This window comes from Borostomias antarcticus (assembly GCF_949987555.1).
Source record: "Borostomias antarcticus genome assembly, chromosome: 16".
Lineage (NCBI taxonomy): Eukaryota > Metazoa > Chordata > Actinopteri > Stomiiformes > Stomiidae > Borostomias > Borostomias antarcticus.
Genome location: NC_140249.1, coordinates 19,620,238 through 19,639,078, shown reverse-complemented (window position 1 = coordinate 19,639,078; position 18,841 = coordinate 19,620,238). Strand labels below are relative to the sequence as shown.

General features: G+C 43.3%; 1 protein-coding gene across 1 annotated transcript in view; it reads left to right on the top strand.

Annotated features, from left to right (window-relative positions):
• Positions 1-2,941, top strand: part of LOC311319759 (solute carrier family 23 member 2) — a gene marked incomplete at its 5' end in the record, with an annotated part of 38,054 nt that extends 35,113 nt beyond the window's left edge. Inside the window, 2 exons of the mRNA XM_084451363.1 lie at positions 2,290-2,385; positions 2,522-2,941. Of these exons, the coding sequence (XP_084307489.1) occupies positions 2,290-2,385; positions 2,522-2,718 (293 nt within the window). The 3' untranslated portion in view covers positions 2,719-2,941. The remainder of the gene's footprint in view (positions 1-2,289; positions 2,386-2,521) is intronic.
• Positions 2,942-18,841: the final 15,900 nt, after the last annotated feature.

Below are 18,841 nucleotides of genomic sequence, written 5' to 3'. Positions count from 1 at the left end.
GGAGCACCATCGACCCACACTTGAGAGAGAACCGGAATGGCTTTCGAGAGGGGAGGTCCACATTAACTTAGATCTTGGCCCTAAGGAGGATCATCAAGGAGGTGAAGAAGAACAACATGACAGTGGTGCTGCATTTTATTGATTTCATATATTTGACTCAATACACAGAGACGTCATTAAGAAAGTCTGAATTTATTCGAACACGAATACAAGGGCAAGGGTGGTGACGTGGGATGGCAACATCGAGGATTTCGACATCATGGAGGGAGTGTTAAGCCCCTTACACACCAGGCTGATAATCGGCTGTCGTGAATGTCCGTGAGTGTCGGTGGCTCGAGTTGGTGCGGTGTGCCGCGTAGCATTGGCTACATCTGAGAATTTTCAGGACAAATCGGAACATGTGAGCATGTCTAATTGGGGTTGGAGTGAGGGGGCATGTCTGGAAAAGAGAGATCACTCTTATTGGCTTCCAGAAGTCACAGAAGTGACAAAAGCAAAGAAACGCAGAGCAGTGATATTAAAGATGGCTACGGTGACAAAAAAAAACAAAAAACATGGGTAAACAAGCTCAGTATCTTCGCAAATAATCATTCAAAAATGGTCAAATCCTATGTTCACACATGCCAAAATGAATCGTAATATGAGGGAAACACGATCAATTTCGGAATAAACCCCCTGGTGTGAAAACATCCTTAGACAACCTAAGATGGGAAGCAACTGCCAGTTGGTGAGAGTTTTGGAAGCAAATTGAAATCATGTTAAATATGTGCCCACTTAGTTTGGTGACGTCCCTCATGGATCTGCCCTCACCTACCAGAGACTGAGCACCCCTGTCCTCCCTGGCAATTTCCCCTCCCTCCCTCTTCCCCCTCAGCCATGCAACTACTCTACTGTACTGAACAAGGAGCTGTCTGGTGTCTATGAAGGCCTCAAGCTGTCCCACGATGAACATCCACTCATTAATGAACATGAAACTGTGTGCGACTATAATGCATACTGTTATACTTGCATACATACAGGTTACATTCTATACCTGTATATGATCAAGGTACTGTGACTACCTGCCGAGGAGTTTCATATTCCAGTTTTGTATAAGTTAATTGCATTTCTTTTACCTCACTGGTATCTTCACATTCTAATTAGGGGCCGGGCAGCCTCGTCCTAAGCCAGTGGGGACCAATTCAATTAATTGCAGGTGGATTCCATTTGATTAATTATGTGACTTAGGAAGAAAATTGATTGTGCAAGAGTTATTTAGGTATGTCATAGCAAAAGCAGCAGATACTTAGGCATCAGTTTTCTAATTAATTTTGTAAAAAGAAGCCTAATGGACACTAGGCCTTAAGAGGGTCAAAAATAAGTTCAGGTACTGTAGGTTTAGCTGTAGGTTTATTTATTTGTAGTTTTATTTTTAATAAAAGTACACAACAAAAAAATACAAGATATATCAAGAGTGCAATCCGTTTCTGAGCCCCACTGATGCCATACAGTGCATGCTTCAACCCCCTAATGAGTCATGTGGCGTGCATACTCTTAAGAAGAAGTATAACCTTGAAGGGTGGGGGATGGAGGGGGACAGAAGTAGACCGGGGATGAAGACGTGTCTGGTTTCCTTGGGTCTAGGCTGCTTACTTCCCCAATCCTCTTGGCGCGTCTGTGTCGCTGGCTGTAATCTGGTTGTCAGTCTTAAATCAGCTCAAGCGCCGCCCTGCTTTCCCTTGCCACCCTGCAGCCCTCACGAGGGTGGCGAGTCTGCAGCTTTGGTAAACAAAGAGTAGTCCTCATCCTCCTGGATCCTGTTAAATGTATAAAGTCTCACTGGAATTACAAAGCTTAGCCAGCACTTTGAACTCTCGACGGGTGTGGTGGGGTGGTTTGAGGACAAAGGTAGCTCTGGTCCATGGTGTTAGTGAGGCAGCTCTCACATACGAGAGCTGGCTCACTAATGCCCTGGACCCTAGCTAGAGACAAAGAATCTACTTAACACAGCAATGAGTTTGATACAGAATGATGTATTAATATGTATTAATGAGTTCAACAGTGCCAGGATTGTTTGTAAATCTTAATTCAATTCAAATTTCACTAATCCCCTTTCAGGAAGGAAGTTACGAAAGCAAAGCATACAGTATTTAATAATCATCAATGGTGTCCTGTTTACCCCCTTGTTTGAGCTGTTCCATTGGACATGTTGGGATTGAGTTCATGGGAATTTAAGTATAACACATATTATAGCTTACTCTTTGTATTTCACAGTATGACAGATTATAGTTTATTCTTTGTATTTCACAGGCACAAAAGAACTGGATCAGGTGATAGTTGTTCTTTTCACTACTCACATGTTCATTGGTGGATTCTTTGGATTTGTGTTGGACAACACAATTCCAGGTGAGCAGTAGTTTCACATGACAGAATAATTGTTATATTTTCCAGTGCAGGTACAGTACAGTACTTGGGAGTTGTCAAGTCAAACTTTTCAGATTCTCTTGGTTCAGTTTTCTTTTCTTTCTGTCCCTGCTCATAGGAACTGAAAAAGAGAGGGGCATTAATAATTGGCGGAAGAAGGTGCAAGAAGAAAGCGGGACTCATATGGCGGATCAGTCCTGCTATGATATTCCATTCTGCACAAACTTTCTGAAGCGTTACAAATGCTTCCAGTATCTACCCTTTCTTCCATCGTTTAAGGCTCCGGAACAGGGAACTCCGCAAACCCCAGAATAACCCCAGAAAAACGCTTGACACATTTCTAAAACTTAAGTCTCTAGTATTGTTTTGAAAGGTTGATATCTACCTTAGGGGAAGTACCTTACAGTAGCAGCAAGTGAATGTGTTTGCTTGCTAACTCCAGTGGGAATTTATAAGTCAATATTTCCAGTGAGCTGAAGAACTCATAACACATTTTGAGGAGTGTGACCTAGAAATGCCTTAATGAGGAGTAACCCTCTAATCGTATCATAACAAAAAATGTGAATACTTATTAACATGTTATTTTTGTTGTTATAAAACACTTTATAAACAAATTATGTATAGATTTCACTCATGTACAATTAATAATGTTGCTCTCATTCATTGAATAATTCAGATGCACTGTATGGTAGAATTAAAGTTGTTTAGTTTTAGTGGCCTACTCTTTATTGGTATCTAAATATCATTGAGCGTCGTTGAATGAACCTCAGTGATTTGTGGTTTAACTTCTGGAGAGAGCTCATACTGACATACAGAACAGAACAACAAATCAAAGTCATTTACAGAAACACCTGAAGCAGACATAGGAAACTGTTTTCAATCAATCAAACTAGATTTCTAACATACATTTGATAGTTGCTGTGCAATGTTGTGAATTGTTAAATTGATAGAGTCTAAAGCAGCAAAATCCAGGTAAGATCGAAGAACAAATAAAATATAATCAATTAAAGGCAGGGGTGGTGCCTCGTCCTCTTAACTATTATTTCAAGTTAGACCCTCTAGGACTACCTTAAAGCAAACTATCTCTGTAGTGCCACCTGGCACCAAATAAAGTTGCCTTAAGAAATAATACAAACTAGGGCTGCGAGCAGCAGTGAGCGGGCCCTCGCACCCCATGCGGGTCGGGGTGTGGCGCCGTTAAAAGTGTGTACTATTTCGGTGTCCAGTACTGAGAAACTTCCTGTCACCAATAGGTGGCGCTCTAAGCGTGACTCAATACAAACGCATAGATGTGTTCAGGACAGTACCTTGATGAAGCGTGAGAAATGTTGTGTAAATCGGACAAAGTATGTAGGAGTTATGAGGACTTCCTGTAAGCAGTAGGTGGCGCTGTAGGTATGACGCAATACTGACCTACAGATGTGTTCAAGATGCGACCTTCATCAAGCATGAGCAATTTGGAGTAAATCGGATAATGTATGTAGGAGTTATGAGTACTTCCTGTTTCACCAGTAGGTGGCGCTGTAAGTGTAACTCAATACCGACGCATAGATGTGTTCAGAAGGTGACCTTCATGAAGCGTCAGCAATTTGGTGCAAATCGGATGATGTATGCAGGAGTTATGAGGAATTCCTGTTTCACCAATAGGTGGCGCTAAAAGTATGACGCAATACTGACACATAGATGTGTTCAGGACAGAACCGTCATGAAGCGTGAGATAAATCGGACAAATCGGATAATGTATGGAGGAGTTATGAGGACTTCCTGTTTCACCAATAGGTGGCGCTATAAGTATGACGCAATACTGACACATAGATGTGTTCAGGACAGAACCGTCATGAAGCGTGAGCTATATCGGACAAATTGGATAATGTATGGAGGAGTTATGAGGACTTCCTGTTTCACCAATAGGTGGCGCTATAAGTATGACGCAATACTGACACATAGATGTGTTCAGGACAGAACCGTCATGAAGCGTGAGATATATCGGACAAATTGGATAATGTATGGAGGAGTTATGAGGACTTCCTGTTTCACCAATAGGTGGCGCTATAAGTATGAAGCAATACTGACACAGATGTGTTCAGGACAGAACCGTCATGAAGCGTGAGATAAATCGGACAAATCGGATATTGTATGGAGGAGTTATGAGGACTTCCTGTTTCACCAATAGGTGGCGCTATAAGTATGACGCAATACTGACACATAGATGTGTTCAGGACAGAACCCTCATGAAGCGTGAGATATATCGGACAAATCGGATAATGTATGGAGGAGTTATGAGGACTTCCTGTTTTACCAATAGGTGGCGCTATAAGTATGACATAATACCGACACATAGATGTGTTCAGGACAGAACCGTCATGAAGCGTGAGATATATAGGACAAATTGGATAATGTATGGAGGAGTTATGAGGACTTCCTGTTTCACCAATAGGTGGCGCTATAAGGATGACGCAATACTGACACATAGATGTGTTCAGGACAGAACCGTCATGAAGCGTGAGATATATCGGACAAATTGGATAATGTATGGAGGAGTTATGAGGACTTCCTGTTTCACCAATAGGTGGCGCTATAAGTATGACGCAATACTGACACATAGATGTGTTCAGGACAGAACCGTCATGAAGCGTGAGATATATCAGACAAATTAGATAATGTATGGAGGAGTTTAGAGGACTTCGTGTTTTATGGCGAAATGTCAAACTTTGGCGGGGCGCCACGGCAAGGGTGTTTGGTGAAAACTCAATTTTATTGATAACTTTTGATCACAAAGGTCTTAAGATGAAGCTGACCCGATATGAAGTTGATCAGATGAAATCTGTAGGAGGAGTTCGTCGAAGTACGAGGCATGGAAATGTACAAAACAAGGACAAAATGGCACATTAAGAGCAAAATGGCGGACTTCCTGTTGCATGTTGGGTATAGCTCCAAGAGACATTTTAGTTTGGCTCGATGAAATACATATGCCCACCGAATTTCGTTCGCCTACATCAAACTGAAAGGTGGGGCTCGCCATTTTAAACTTTCCAGGGGGCGCTCTTGAGCCGTTTTGCCACGCCCATTTCCGTCACCCATGAATTATCAAATTTTTCACCGGGACTGACGTATCTGCAAAGTTTCATCCGTTTTCATCGATGTTTAGGCCGCCAAAAAGGCATTTGTTTCGGAAGAAGAAGGAGAATAATAATAATCCTTCGAGTTTCAATAGGGCCTCGCACCGCCAGTGCTCGGGCCCTATTATTCTCCCTTCTTCTTCTTCTTCTTCTTCTTCTTCTCCCCAAACAAATGCCTTTTTGGCGGCCTAAACATCGATGAAAACGGATGAAACTTTGCAGATACGTCAGTCCCGGTGAAAAATTTGATAATTCATGAGTGACGGAAATGGGCGTGGCAAAACGGCTCAAGAGCGCCCCCTTGAAAATTTAAAATTGCGAGCCCCACCTTTCTGTTTGATGTAGGCAAACGAAATTCGGTGGGCATATGTAGTTCATCGAGACACACTAAAATGTCTCTTGGAGCTATACCCAACATGCAACAGGAAGGCCGCCATTTTGCTTTTAAAGTGCCATTTTGTCCTTGTTTTGACCATTTCCATGCCTCGTACTTCAACGAACTCCTCCTACAGATTTCATCCAATCAACTTCATATCCGGTCAGCTTCATCTGAAGACCTTTGTGATCAAAAGTTATCAAAAAAATTTAGTTTTCACCAAACACCCTTGCCGTGGCGCCCCGCCAAAGTTTGACATTTCGCCATAAAACACGAAGTCCTCATAACTCCTCCAGACATTGTCCAATTTGTCTGATATATCTCACGCTTCATGACGGTTCTGTCCTGAACACATCTATGTGTCAGTATTGCGTCATACTTATAGCGCCACCTATTGGTGAAACAGGATGTCCTCATAACTCCTACATACATTATCCGACTTGCACCAAATTGCTGACGATTCATGAAGGTCGTATTCTGAACACATCTATGCATCGGTATTCAGTCACACTTACAGCGCCACCTACTGGTGAAACAGGAAGTCCTCATAACTCCTACATACGTTATCCGATTTACTCCAAATTGCTCAGGGTTGATGAAGGTCGCGTCCTGAACACATCTGTAGGTCAGTATTGAGTCAAACTTATAGCGCCGCCTACAGGTCAAGCAGGAAGTCATCATTACTCCTACATACATTATCCGATTTACTCAACATTTCTCACGCTTCATCAAGGTACCGTCCTGAACACATCTATGCATCGGTATTGAGGCACGCTTAGAGCGCCACCTACTGGTGACAGGAAGTTTCTCTCAGTACTGGACACCGAAATAGCACACCCTTTAACGGCGCCGCACTCCGACACGCGTGGGGTGCGAGGGCCCGCTCAATGCTGCTCGCAGCCCTAGTTATATTTTAAAAAGCTTGGAGCTTGGGTGCCAGTCAGTGGAAACGTGTCACATATAGAAGCAGCTGCACCACTTAGAAAGTCTTATGCTGTGTTCACACTGGGCGCGGCGAAAAAAGTCAATACAGTTCGCCTCCTGGCCGCCGCGCCGCCGAGTTCGGCGATTCGCGCCGCCCGCCGCCCAGTTCGCGCAAATTGTATTGACTTTCTGGACTGGATCATACAACAACCGGATAGCAAACAATATCTGAATGTCTACTATACTCACAGTCTGCCTGGGAGTAAGCAAAGCCTACTACCCCAGTGTGTGTCGCGGAGCCTTGTGGGTGCACATCTGTGCTTGGTCTGTCACTCGTCACTCCACAGCAGTGGTCCCCCAGTCTATGTTCCCATTGCGACTTCTCCAGTCTTCCCGCTTCCGGTCATTCTTCTCTGGATGCTGCTCAAACCTGCGGGTGGCTTCTTTTGTCCAGTCATTTGTCTTCCTATATATTTTGGTCCAGCCCAACCCCCAGCCTACTCCCATAGGCCCAGCGGGATAATGTCCACACCTTTTCAGCTCAGCCAACACCATCCTCCCAGCCACACTGGAGCATTGGCTCTCCCTGCTACGAGTGCCTGACTCCCTGCTCGACTTCCTGTCCAACAGGACACAGCGTGTGACGCTGGGGAAGAACATCTCTGACCCCAAGTCCACCAGTACCGGCTCCCCACAAGGCTCTGTTCTTTCTTAGTCAATTGTAAGTCAATGACTGTACTGTATTAGTATTATTATTATATATATTATTATTAAGAGTTTGGTTGCGAGATTTTAAGAAATGTTGGTTTTTTGACATTAATGTTAAAGAAATCAAATTTTACATCACTCTGTTTTTCTCAAAAAGGACTGGATCTATGTGCAAATTTTGGTGATTTTTCAGACTTCCTAGGAAGAAGAAAAGATTCAGAAAACTGGGAAATACAAGAGGGACTGGCAGCTGAGTCTACCTGGACCCTAATTACTGAGACAGGCACCAGATGGTCTGTGATTTCTACAAAAGCTGTGTTCGGAATCGCTCCCTATTCACTATATAGTGCACTATATAGGGCGTCAGCCATTTTGTTTGTAGTGTCTGAATTCTCCACAGAATTTTCGTTCCCTATATAGTCCACTATTTATTACCCACAATTCACCTTGATTTGCAGAGAACAGTGCATGTACCCTACATTTTCTCTGTTCCCTAGGTAGTTCACTACATGGTGAACCCTATATAGAGAATAGGGAGTGAGGGAACGAGGGAGCGATTCCGAACACAGCTAGTGAAAGTGTTTTTCCATGCCACCGGTTGCTTAAGATCACTAGTATGTTCAAAGGGGCATGGGGTCTGTCTCATTTCTGGTGGACACAGCCATGTCTGTGGTTATTGGTGTGCAGTAGTTCATCAATTTGTTCTAAGGGTTAGAACTATGGAAATATGATTATGACTAGGTATAATTTATGAGTATATGCGGTTATCACAACTATGAAGGAATATGGATGTAATACATTCGTAAAATGTATTAAATCAACTTGTATGGGGCACCACCCTGTTCTGTACAGGGAAACAGATAACCTTCACCAATAGTCTAATTTATCAATCTTAGTCTGAAGGAGGAGATCTTGACGCAATCAAGTGACCTAAAGATCATGTGATTACACTTATGACGTGATCAAAGGTTGATACGATTTATTGAAGTTATACTAATCAATTATCAAAACAATATGAAAACACAATTCAATAATAGATGGAAAAACAAAGGTGGCAATATGAAACACAGCAGAAATGAAAAGAAGTCATAAATTATCACAGCCTATCCTAAATCCTCTAAGCTTAAACAACACTAGACATCACACCACATCAAAAGAGAATGCTGGAATGCAACCTTACGGGTAGTGTGTTTGAAAGCAAGGTGTCCGGTATTGTCTGGCTCGAGGAAGTGAAGAAGCGCGTGGCTGATGGTCGCTCGGTTTGATGCAGGGTGTAGCACGCCTGTGCTCCCATTGAAATAGTAATGGTAGACTTGCTCAAACGTTGAGGTTCGCGGATGTTTGAGTTCAATTTCAGCACTGCTTGGTGTACAGCAACTAAAATGGTTCAGAGTTTCAAAGCTGTGAATGTATCATTCAAAACCTCTGCTCTCACCATAGGTGGATCATTTGAAGAGTTTGTGGAAATTCCTAAGACCCTGGTGTTGACTACAGAGATCTTAGCTAGCAGTTCAGCAATTCCATGGATACAGATTGATTTTCATCAATCAGGCACAAGCTTGGTTATGGAGAGAAACTTTTAGAGAGACTTGAGAGAGAGAGAATCTGTCTGGTCCCTACTTAAAAAGGGCCAGAAATTGAGGTGTGTCCTGTTTGCATAGACAGCACCAATTGGTCACACAGTGTGACCCCCGCTCCCGTCATAAAAGGGGAGACAGGATTATCTTAGGAGTCTGGAATCATCAAATATCCCTGTTATGGTGTCAACATGAGGTTACAAATACAATGCATCAATGCCCGCACTTTATTCCCAGGGCTTTTTCTTGTGGTGGTTGCATCACATAGTTGGGAGAAGGTAATTGCCCTTTATTAAAGAAACAAGAATGTCATTCCTTTGTCTACCTGTGTGAGTCTGCTGTTAAGAGATCTTCCTTGGAATGTGTGCCCTGTGTTTATTACCGCAGGGGGGGGAGGTAGGAGGACCATGGCCAGGAGGGAAAGAGCTAATGTATTTTGTCAAATCCCATTTCACAGAACCAGTCCTAAAAGGGTTTTGTCAGATTTACTTTGACTTTGGCGGGAAACAGTCTAAACACAATGCATTCTTCTCTACATGACCTCCCATTGATTAGTCATTGATATAGGTATAGGGGTGTGCCCGAATACGAATACGGTATTCGGATGAGCACAAATAGGGAAAAAAGCTTTTTACCGAATAGTAAATTCGTACGAATATTGTAAAAAATATTCGGGAGGGGGGAGAACAGTCAAATACTGTATGAGCGAGCGATACACGCACGTTCTGTCTGCTTGTTGACATGACACAACGAGGGAGAGAGAGAGAGAGACAGAGGTGCATGCGCTTGCAGTCTCGCACCTGCTGTCTGTCTAGATGTCTAGACAACGCAGAGAGGGAGGGAAAGTTTGGAGCGCTGAGTTTGGCGGTCTCAAATCACCTATCTGATTGGCCCACTGGATGGAGAGGCCCTCACTTGGGCGTCCGCGGAGTGGCAGCGACAGTCATGAGTGTGCCGTTCCTACGCGGCTTTCACCCGCGAGATGAAGAAGGTTTGACTTGACTCAATTATATGTCAGTGTACCCTTAAGTTATTATGTTTCAATATTACAGGTGTATGACAGGTGTTTTTTCCCCTTTTTAGTGAAGAGGCAGTGAGACCTACTGCTGGACCAACAGGGGCCATTAGTGTGCAGGAGACTTCACATGAAAGATTGGTGCCTGGGTCCTATCCGAAGCTTCTTTTTGCAGCTTACCCAAAGGTACACCATATTGAATTAGTGCCATGTCCATGGGCCAGAAGACTGGGAGCTGTTATTTTTGTACTCAATTGGATTGTGATGCATCTGGCATGGCATCAAATGTCTGTCTGTAATCCAATTAGCTTGAGTGATGGTGGACTGGACGAACAGTCTTTAAAAAAAATGCAGCAGGCTAGATAGAACTATTATCATTTCATCAATTTACTTCATTCATACTGAGAATTTAAACAGACGATCTGTCACCTTTGCGCCAGTAAGTAACGAACCTTACTTGTTTTGCATGGAAGCATACATGCCTGGGCAAAAGCAAAACAATCGAATATCCCCTTAGATTGGACTCTTTATAGAACATTAAGAAATACATGCACTAAATTAATCAACAATTCTAAATGTGATTACTATCTTAACACAATAAATGAAAACCTGAATAACCCTACTAAGTTTTGGAAACTAGTAATATCCTCTTCAGGTTCTATTACACCTAACAGTCTTCCTGGTCTTTTAAGGGTGAATCAAGATGAAATCAAGGTTAAAACAAATATTGCACATAGCTGTAATAATCATTTTTATTTCTGCTGGCTCAATCTTTGACTCTTGTAATGCAGGGATGCTTGTCGCAGAACGAGAGCCTGACCCTGTTCCATGTGACCCTGATCAGCTGTTCACCTTTGCCCCCATTTTGGCCTCTCAAGTTCATAAAGCCCTAATGAGCCTGGATGTAAAAAAAATCTTCAGGCCCAAATAAGATAGAACCGTTTTTCTTTAAAACTGCTGCAGGTATTATTGTAGAGCCCATTACCTCTATTTTTAATCAATAAACAAATTTCATTGAAATCAGCCATGGTTCTCCCTTTGTTAAAGAGCGGAGACACCTCTGACTTTACGAATTACCGCCCTATTTCCAGACTGTCAGTTATGACCAAAGTCTTTGAATCCCTTGCAAATGATCATCAGATTTTATTTTATTTTTACAGATAGGAATATTATCAATGAGTCTCAGTCTGGTTTCAGATCAGACCATAGTACTACAACAGCCACTATGCTTGTCATAAATGATATTATCAAATCTCTACACAGAAAAAAAAGTTCTGCTTTGTTTGTTGATCTGTCTAAAGCATTTGACTTTGTGGATCATGGACTGCTACTACAGAGGCTTGACTGCATAGGCCTTAGTGAAATGACTCTGAACTGGTTCAAAAACTCTCAGAAAGAACTCAGTGTGTATGGGTAGAAAACTATACTTCAGCCTCTCTTACTATAAATAAAGGTGTCCCTCAAGACTCTATAATGGTCCCTATCTTATTTTCTATTTTCATAAATGACTTGGAATAAGTCCAGCACGTTTTCACTTATACGTGGATGACACGGTTATCTATACAGAGGCACCCTCCTTAAATCAGGCCATAGATCTCCTGCAGGGTGCCTTTCAAACACTGCAGAACTCCCTGTTAAGATTAAAACTGGTCCTTAATTAAAAAAAGACCAATGTTAGGACCTTCTCTTGTGCTCTATCAAACAGAGCTGTTCCTACGCTCTTGACATTAGAAGGTACATGTCTTGAAAGAGTTGCTTCTTACAATTACCTAGGCATATGGCTAGATGAAAAGATGGCTTTTAATTGGCACTTTGATAAACTGTTGAAAAAGCTTAGGCCTAAACAGTATTTTTTCTTTCGTTTAAAAAAATGTTTCCCATTTGAAGCCAGAAGGAAAATTGTGCAAAGCTCTTTTTTATCTGTATTAGATTATGGTGATGTAATATAAATGCATGCACCCTCTTCCCTGCTTAAAAAGCTGGACTCTGCTTATCACACTGCGATACGTTTTGTAACAAGTGCAGGCTCACACACACACACACACACACACACACACCACTGCACCTTATACAAGTCCTTAGGATGGCCCTCTCTATACCAGGGGAGAAAATCGCACTTGTTGATATTTACTATCAAGGCATTGTTAGTTAAACTGCACTCTTATATCTCCAGACTGTCTATCACACAAGCACCTATAATACTAGACGAGCAGCAAATAGGATGCTTTTGGAAGTTCCCACGGTGCGGTCGGAGCTTGTTAAAACTGCATTCTCCTTTTACGCCCCTTTGTTATGGAATGAGCTGCAAGATACCATTACTCTCGAAACACTCCCTACTGCGAATACCTTCAAAGGTATTTTACAATCAGCTCTTTCAACAGCCTGATGGCTGCTGATGGCAATGTCACTCAACTACTGTTTTAACTGGGTATAGCCTTACTAGCTTACATGTTTGCATGTGTATTGCAATCTATTATCCATCTTGTTAAATGAATTAAAAAATTTGGTAAATCATATGGTATTGTCATAGTTTTTTTGTAGCTTTATTTGTAGCTTTAGCTGATGTGTTCTTCCAGACAATGCAACCTTGAATGGTAACTTTTTGCCAGATAATTTCAATTTTTACCATTAAGTCGCTAGAGCAAGTACAGCATGTGACATAAAAAAACATAATGATAATTATCTGCAGCTTATTACATTTGTGAGTGTGAGGATTTTAGCCAAATATTCTTTTTCATCAAACAATTTGTGTTGATTCTCATTGAGTCTTTGTACAGCTGCAGCTTTGTACCTTCTTTACAGCAGTCTTGTATGTGCAAAGAACTGTTTATGATTGGTTCAGAAGGACTTCTGCCATTTGTCAGTTTTAACTAACTAATTTATTGGTTGTTTTTTATACTTGAAAATTACTTGGCATTGATATTTGTTTCTATGAAGATGAAATATAAATTAAACCAGGCCAGGTCAAGCCTGGCTTATGTGTGTTGGCTGGCTTGTTTCTGTGCGGGACTGGTAGGACAGTAATGTCTGATAAATAAAGATGGGTCTTGTCACCTGGACACATCAGTTCCAATGCTAATCCAGCACAATGAGAGCGGGATAGCCAGTAAGCTCATGGGCTCACAACAACTAGCAGCAGCTTCCATAACATTAATGGTAGCGGTCAGTGGCTAAAGCAGTTACACTGATGATTCCTGTAATGTTAACTATTTTGCTGCAATGGGTTCAACTTTTGTTTCTGGATAAAGGTCATGACTTGCTGTTTTGCACTTCCCTTTAGGTGGTGAATAAGTAGACCCAGGACACAGTGGGTTATTTGGACATCTACTAGGATCTTGATATTATATTGATATGAAGATATAAAAGTAAAGTATTTGCCCTTAGAAGTAAATTGTAATTAAAATGGTTCTTAGCTAAGTAACCTAAGTGTAGGCAGACTTGAAAGGTCAATTGTAATAATATCATGAATGAACAATTGTAAACATAGTACTCAACAGAATAGGTAATACTCAAGTCTTGATTGAAACCTTTCCTAAATGCTTTATTAAACATACAGACATGCACATTAAAAGTAGCCATAAGTTGTTATTTTGCATGTGCTTTCAGGACATGTTGTGGTTGTGACCATCTTTGTAAAGAAGAGAGGCATGTAATGCACATGTATACAGTAGTACAGAGTCAGTTGTCTATTGTATAGACAAGGTGTTCAATTGCTCAAGTGTTGTCAGCTGCGCTCCTGGTTGAGTCTGGTGAGCTGCCTCTGTCTCTGCGCCGTAAGAAGCTGGCCCTGGCATACTGGGTTAAGCTGCGGGGCTCTCGGGGGGGAGCAGCCTGCGGCGTTGGTATTACGTGACTGTTGGGAGTATGCACGCCTGCGGCGTGGCACCGGGTTTGGGTGGACTGTTCCTGGTATGGCGGAAGAGTATGGTTTGGGCACTCTGGAATTTGGGCCTCCGGTTGTATGGGGGGCTGTCCCGCCTTGGCTTCTCCCGGTTCCTGCAGTGGACTTGAGCCTTTTGGAGTTGAAGGACGTGTGGATGGAGCTGGCATCGGCCCCCTGGTGCTCGACTATGTGCGGTGGACCTTTTACTCTTATATGATGGTCTTCATGGATGGTTCTAAGGACCCGGGGTGTGGCTGAGTGGGGGCAGGGGTGTTCATACCTGAGTTTTATGTGGGTGTTAGTAAGCGGCTTCCTGACCATTTGTCTGTGTTCACGGCTGACTTGGTGGCCATCATTCTTGGGCTGCAGTGGGTTGAGGATGTGAGGCCGGATAGAGTGGTGGTCTGCTCGGACTCAGCTGCCGCGCTCCTCAGTTTGTCGTCGAGAGGTGCGCTCCGTCTTGACCTGGTGGTTGAGCTTGGGGTGATGCTGCTGCGGTTACAGAGGGCTGGTGTGGACGTTAGGTTCTGCTGGGTCCATGCTCATGTTGATGTTGGGGGCAACGAGAGAGCTGATGTACTGGCGAAGGCTGCGCTGCGCCTGGGCGGTGACACTATCCTGGGGGTTTCTTTTGGGAGGTGTGAGGCTAAGTCTCTGATTAGGTCGGCTGTTAGGGGGTCGTGGCAGGGGGAGTGGGATGTGGGGTCTACGGGGAGGCATTATCATGGCATTCAACCTTCTATTTTGGTGAAGGAGTTCAGGGGGAGGTGCAGGAGGGAGGATGTGATCAGGGCTAGGTTGAGGTTTGGCCATACTGGGCTGAGGTCCACTCTTTATTTGATGGCGACGTGTGATTCAGGGTTGTGTGAGGCCTGTGCGGTTCCTGAGACTGTTGAGCATGTCCTGCTGTTCTGTGGTAACTATGACTCTGAGAGGTCTGTTCTGCGCAGTAGGCTGTGTGAGCTTGGGCGGGGATGTGGTTTGCAGGGGTTGTTGGGCTCAGGAGAGGGTGTGAGGGACTGTAGTAGGTCACTCTTTTTTATGCAGGGCCACTTAATATTGCGGCAACGCAGTAGCTAAACATAATATTAATAAGACGTTGATTTCATGTCTTAGGTTGTCCTGCTGCCAAACGCCCTCGTGTTGTGGTCCGAGCAGCACAGGTCACAGGGATAGCCTGCCAGCGCTGTCAGAACTGTCACGCAAGAGGTCTGTGTATCCATATTTTCCACCCCAGGAGACACCATCACGGTACAGCTCTCTTGTCGCAAATTATGATGATTTAATGCTTCCTTAAGTTAAAGGTATTTCCTCCAACTCATGTGCCCACAACTCATGTCTCCCCCCCAGGAACGAGTGTGTCTCTTGCCTGAGAAAGCAGACATGCTGATGCTCATGTGACAGGTGAAAAGGGCGGGCTCCAGTAGCAGCATAGATAGAGCATGGATAGATTTCATGGTTAAACCGGGCACGTGACCCGAGTTCACTGCGGTAGCTGATGTCATCGGACTTCCTTGTCCTTTGTTTGATAGGTATTTCGCGGCAATCGCAGCATTCGAACGCAGCTTTAGTTTGGTTCTGTTTGTACCGGCGGCGATAAAACTACCCTAACACAGACCTACCTGGTTGTTTCTACGAGCCAACATCCAGAGAATTGTGTTCAGAAGAAGTGGCGTCTTTAGCAGATGAGCAGTTTCCGGGGTTCAGACACATTGAAACGGAGGGGAAGGCGTCGGTGCGCTGGAAACACGTCATCAGCAGACGATCAGTTCCCTGGGTCCAGACACATTGAGGGGACGGCGTTTTGGAAATGTGTGGGACTGGGGGGTTTTGAAGAGGCCGCAAGTAACTTTCCACCTGGGGCCTGCTGGCCCTATGGCAGAGGCATACAGCCAAATCTCAGGATCTTTGTAACCAATGTTTTTCCCACATGTATATGTATGGTAACCTATTTATGATTGTAGTAGCTCCTGTGAAACCACCTTAGCACTTACTTATAGCCCAATAGGCAGGCTTTTTCTCCTTTTGTTTTCTTTATTTGGGTCAGCCAGGCCAGGGGTATCTTGGAGGGGGACGTACCAGGCTCTCCCCTGGTAGGGTAGTCTGTGGATTTGCTGTGTCTAGCCATTGACGGCTTATGTTTGCAGTGTAGTGAATCGGCCGTTTTAGCCCTTGACGGCAGATGTTGCAGTGTAGTGAATCGGCTTATGTTTGCAGTGTAGTGAATAGCCTACTTAGAGTGGTGCCCCTTTTACAGGCTAGGGGGTCTTTTTGTTGCTACGCCTTTGAGACGGGTAGCCAGGTAGTCCTACCGCTGAGAGGGACCTGGCTGTGGCTGGCCCGTGTTTATCTTCGCCCTTAGCGTTTAATTCATGAAATGTGTTGTGGTTTATCTGATGGTGGGCTCAGTCATAGATATATACTGTACCTATACACTGACCTCTGGTTGTATATTTATCAGTCTCGCCCGGTGGGCGTGTTTATGCCCCCCTCACACTCCTTACATTGCTATCTATTAAAAGGCATACCTTGGTACACAGTCTCCTCTTATCTTCTTCACTCATTAATTGGTGAGCCCGAACTGGGGAATAGTGTCCCTCGTGACCTTATAGGGGCTACACTCATATTCTTAAAGAATTGCTAAGCTGCTAGTCTGTCAGTCACAGTTCATACATCCCCACTTTGTACTCTGTATGGTCTTTTTTGTCTTTAATTGCATATATGTACATTATTTATTTAGAATTGCTAGTGTATTTGGCTACTTACTCTTAAAATTGTTCATTTAGGAGTTGTTCATGAAAAAAAAACATGATTGGGGGAGGTGAGTTGAATAAAATTTATTGAGCCAATTTTGGCTAACCAAGACATTCCACTGTCCTTTGTCGTCTGTCTAGTATTATATTATTATTATACATATTAAAGTAGTATAGCTGCTACCGTTCCAGCGCCACCACACAATACATAACATTTGGAATTTATATTTGGAAAAATTATTGTAAAAATACTTTCATAATGGTAAAAACATTTTCAGGTGATTGCATTACAAAATGTGCTTTTATTAGTCTAGGTATCGAAAAATATATCGTATCGAAACATTTTGAACGATACCCAGCCCTAGTTAGGGTAGGGGGGGGGGGGGTAGGAAAAGGATACAGACCCAGGTTAGGGTGAGGGGATCTGAGCCCAGGACTGGTGTATGTCTGTGTGTGTGTGTGAGTGTGCGGTAGAGGCAGGGGTCGGGGGTAGGGTGGGGGTAGGAAAAGGATACAGACCCTGTGTGTCTGTGGATAAAGGAGAGTGGAGCAAAGTGGAGTAAGTTAAAGAGAACTCCCTTTTCGCTACCCTCCACTACATTGCTTTCTAGGGTAGGGCTACCTTCCAGCGACCTAAAGATATAAGCTAACCACAATGAATCTGAGAGGATAAGTCTATAATACATACACATGTAGCCTTTTCTAAGTGCTCTCATAGTCATGGACTACTTGCTATCACGATGCCATTGTGAGGTATTGCAATGTGTTCTTAAACAAAAATATATGTTGCTTTTTTAATAAGAAGTTGCTCCTCTTGTGGTATTCTGGTGGATGTATACACTCATTTTGTAAAGAGCACAGATCTAACTAATTGAAATGAAGCTGCACTGACAATTTAGGCCAGAGTTCCAAGATCCCAAGACCTTTGGTCCTCTACAATCTCTCCTTGACAACTAATACCTTTGTTCGGCATTATTGTTGCTTTCACTTAGTGCTCCTGACGATGCTGACGACGTGCTTGAGCGCAATCCTCTTCAGGTCCATCCATAGTTTGTTTCTCTTCATCCTGAATCTCTCTGGGTTCTTGAACTGCTTCTTGTGTGGTCTGTGTTGCATCTACATCCCCTGGGAATCCTGCAGGTTCCACGTCAGCATCATCCTCTCTCCTGTGGTGGCAGAGCCTGTACTGTTCCTTCTATTCTTCTTTGTTTTTTCCTCTAGTGTCAACCTTTTCTTTGGCTTGGAGCCTGGCTGTACTTCTAAAGGTAACATGCATGGGAGCCTAGTTGTAGCTGAAAGTGGGTGTGCAAGATTATTAATTGTAGACCTGGCAACTGCGGTAAAACGTATTGCACATTCTTTTGGCTTAGTTCACAGGTAGGGGTGTAACAATATATCGTGCCACAATATATCGCGATACAGAAACGTCACAATGCGTATAGTCAAGGTGAAAACAATATCGTGATATGTTTATTGTACATCAGTGAACGCTGGCTACACAACGCTGGTAACAAACACGTCTTTTGTCTCTCGTTTGACGGATCCGGACCGGCAGATGCAATACATCTGGCCCGGATCTGGCCCAGTGTCAGTTTGCTATGTGGGATGGAACTATGAGCTCCCTAACAAGTTTCCCATCTATCACAGACATCTCCATTGAAGTAGCCTATATGATTGTCAGCCTCTGTTTAGCTTGGTGAGTGCTAGGATTGCCGCTGTTACCGGTGTCTCGGTGTTGGGGCATAGCCTATTAGCCTGCTTGCCTATCGTCATGTTGCTTTTTAAAAACACATTGAGTTCATTTTCGTGTATCGGCGCCCCAGGTTTATAAAAAACAACAACTCTGATTTGTAAAATACTAAGCATGTAATCAATACAAGATGACGGATGCTATAAATCCTGGGCTCTGTACTATGAAACAGGATTACGGGATTAGCGCAATAACTTCAGGTTCAAGCCTGGTTTATCCATACTATGAAGGTGGTTCACTTTTCACCGTGATATATCACCATGGTAACTTATGCTGCTGAGCTAACCTGCTCCAGGGCAGGTTAAGTTCCATATTATGAATCAAAACGTATGA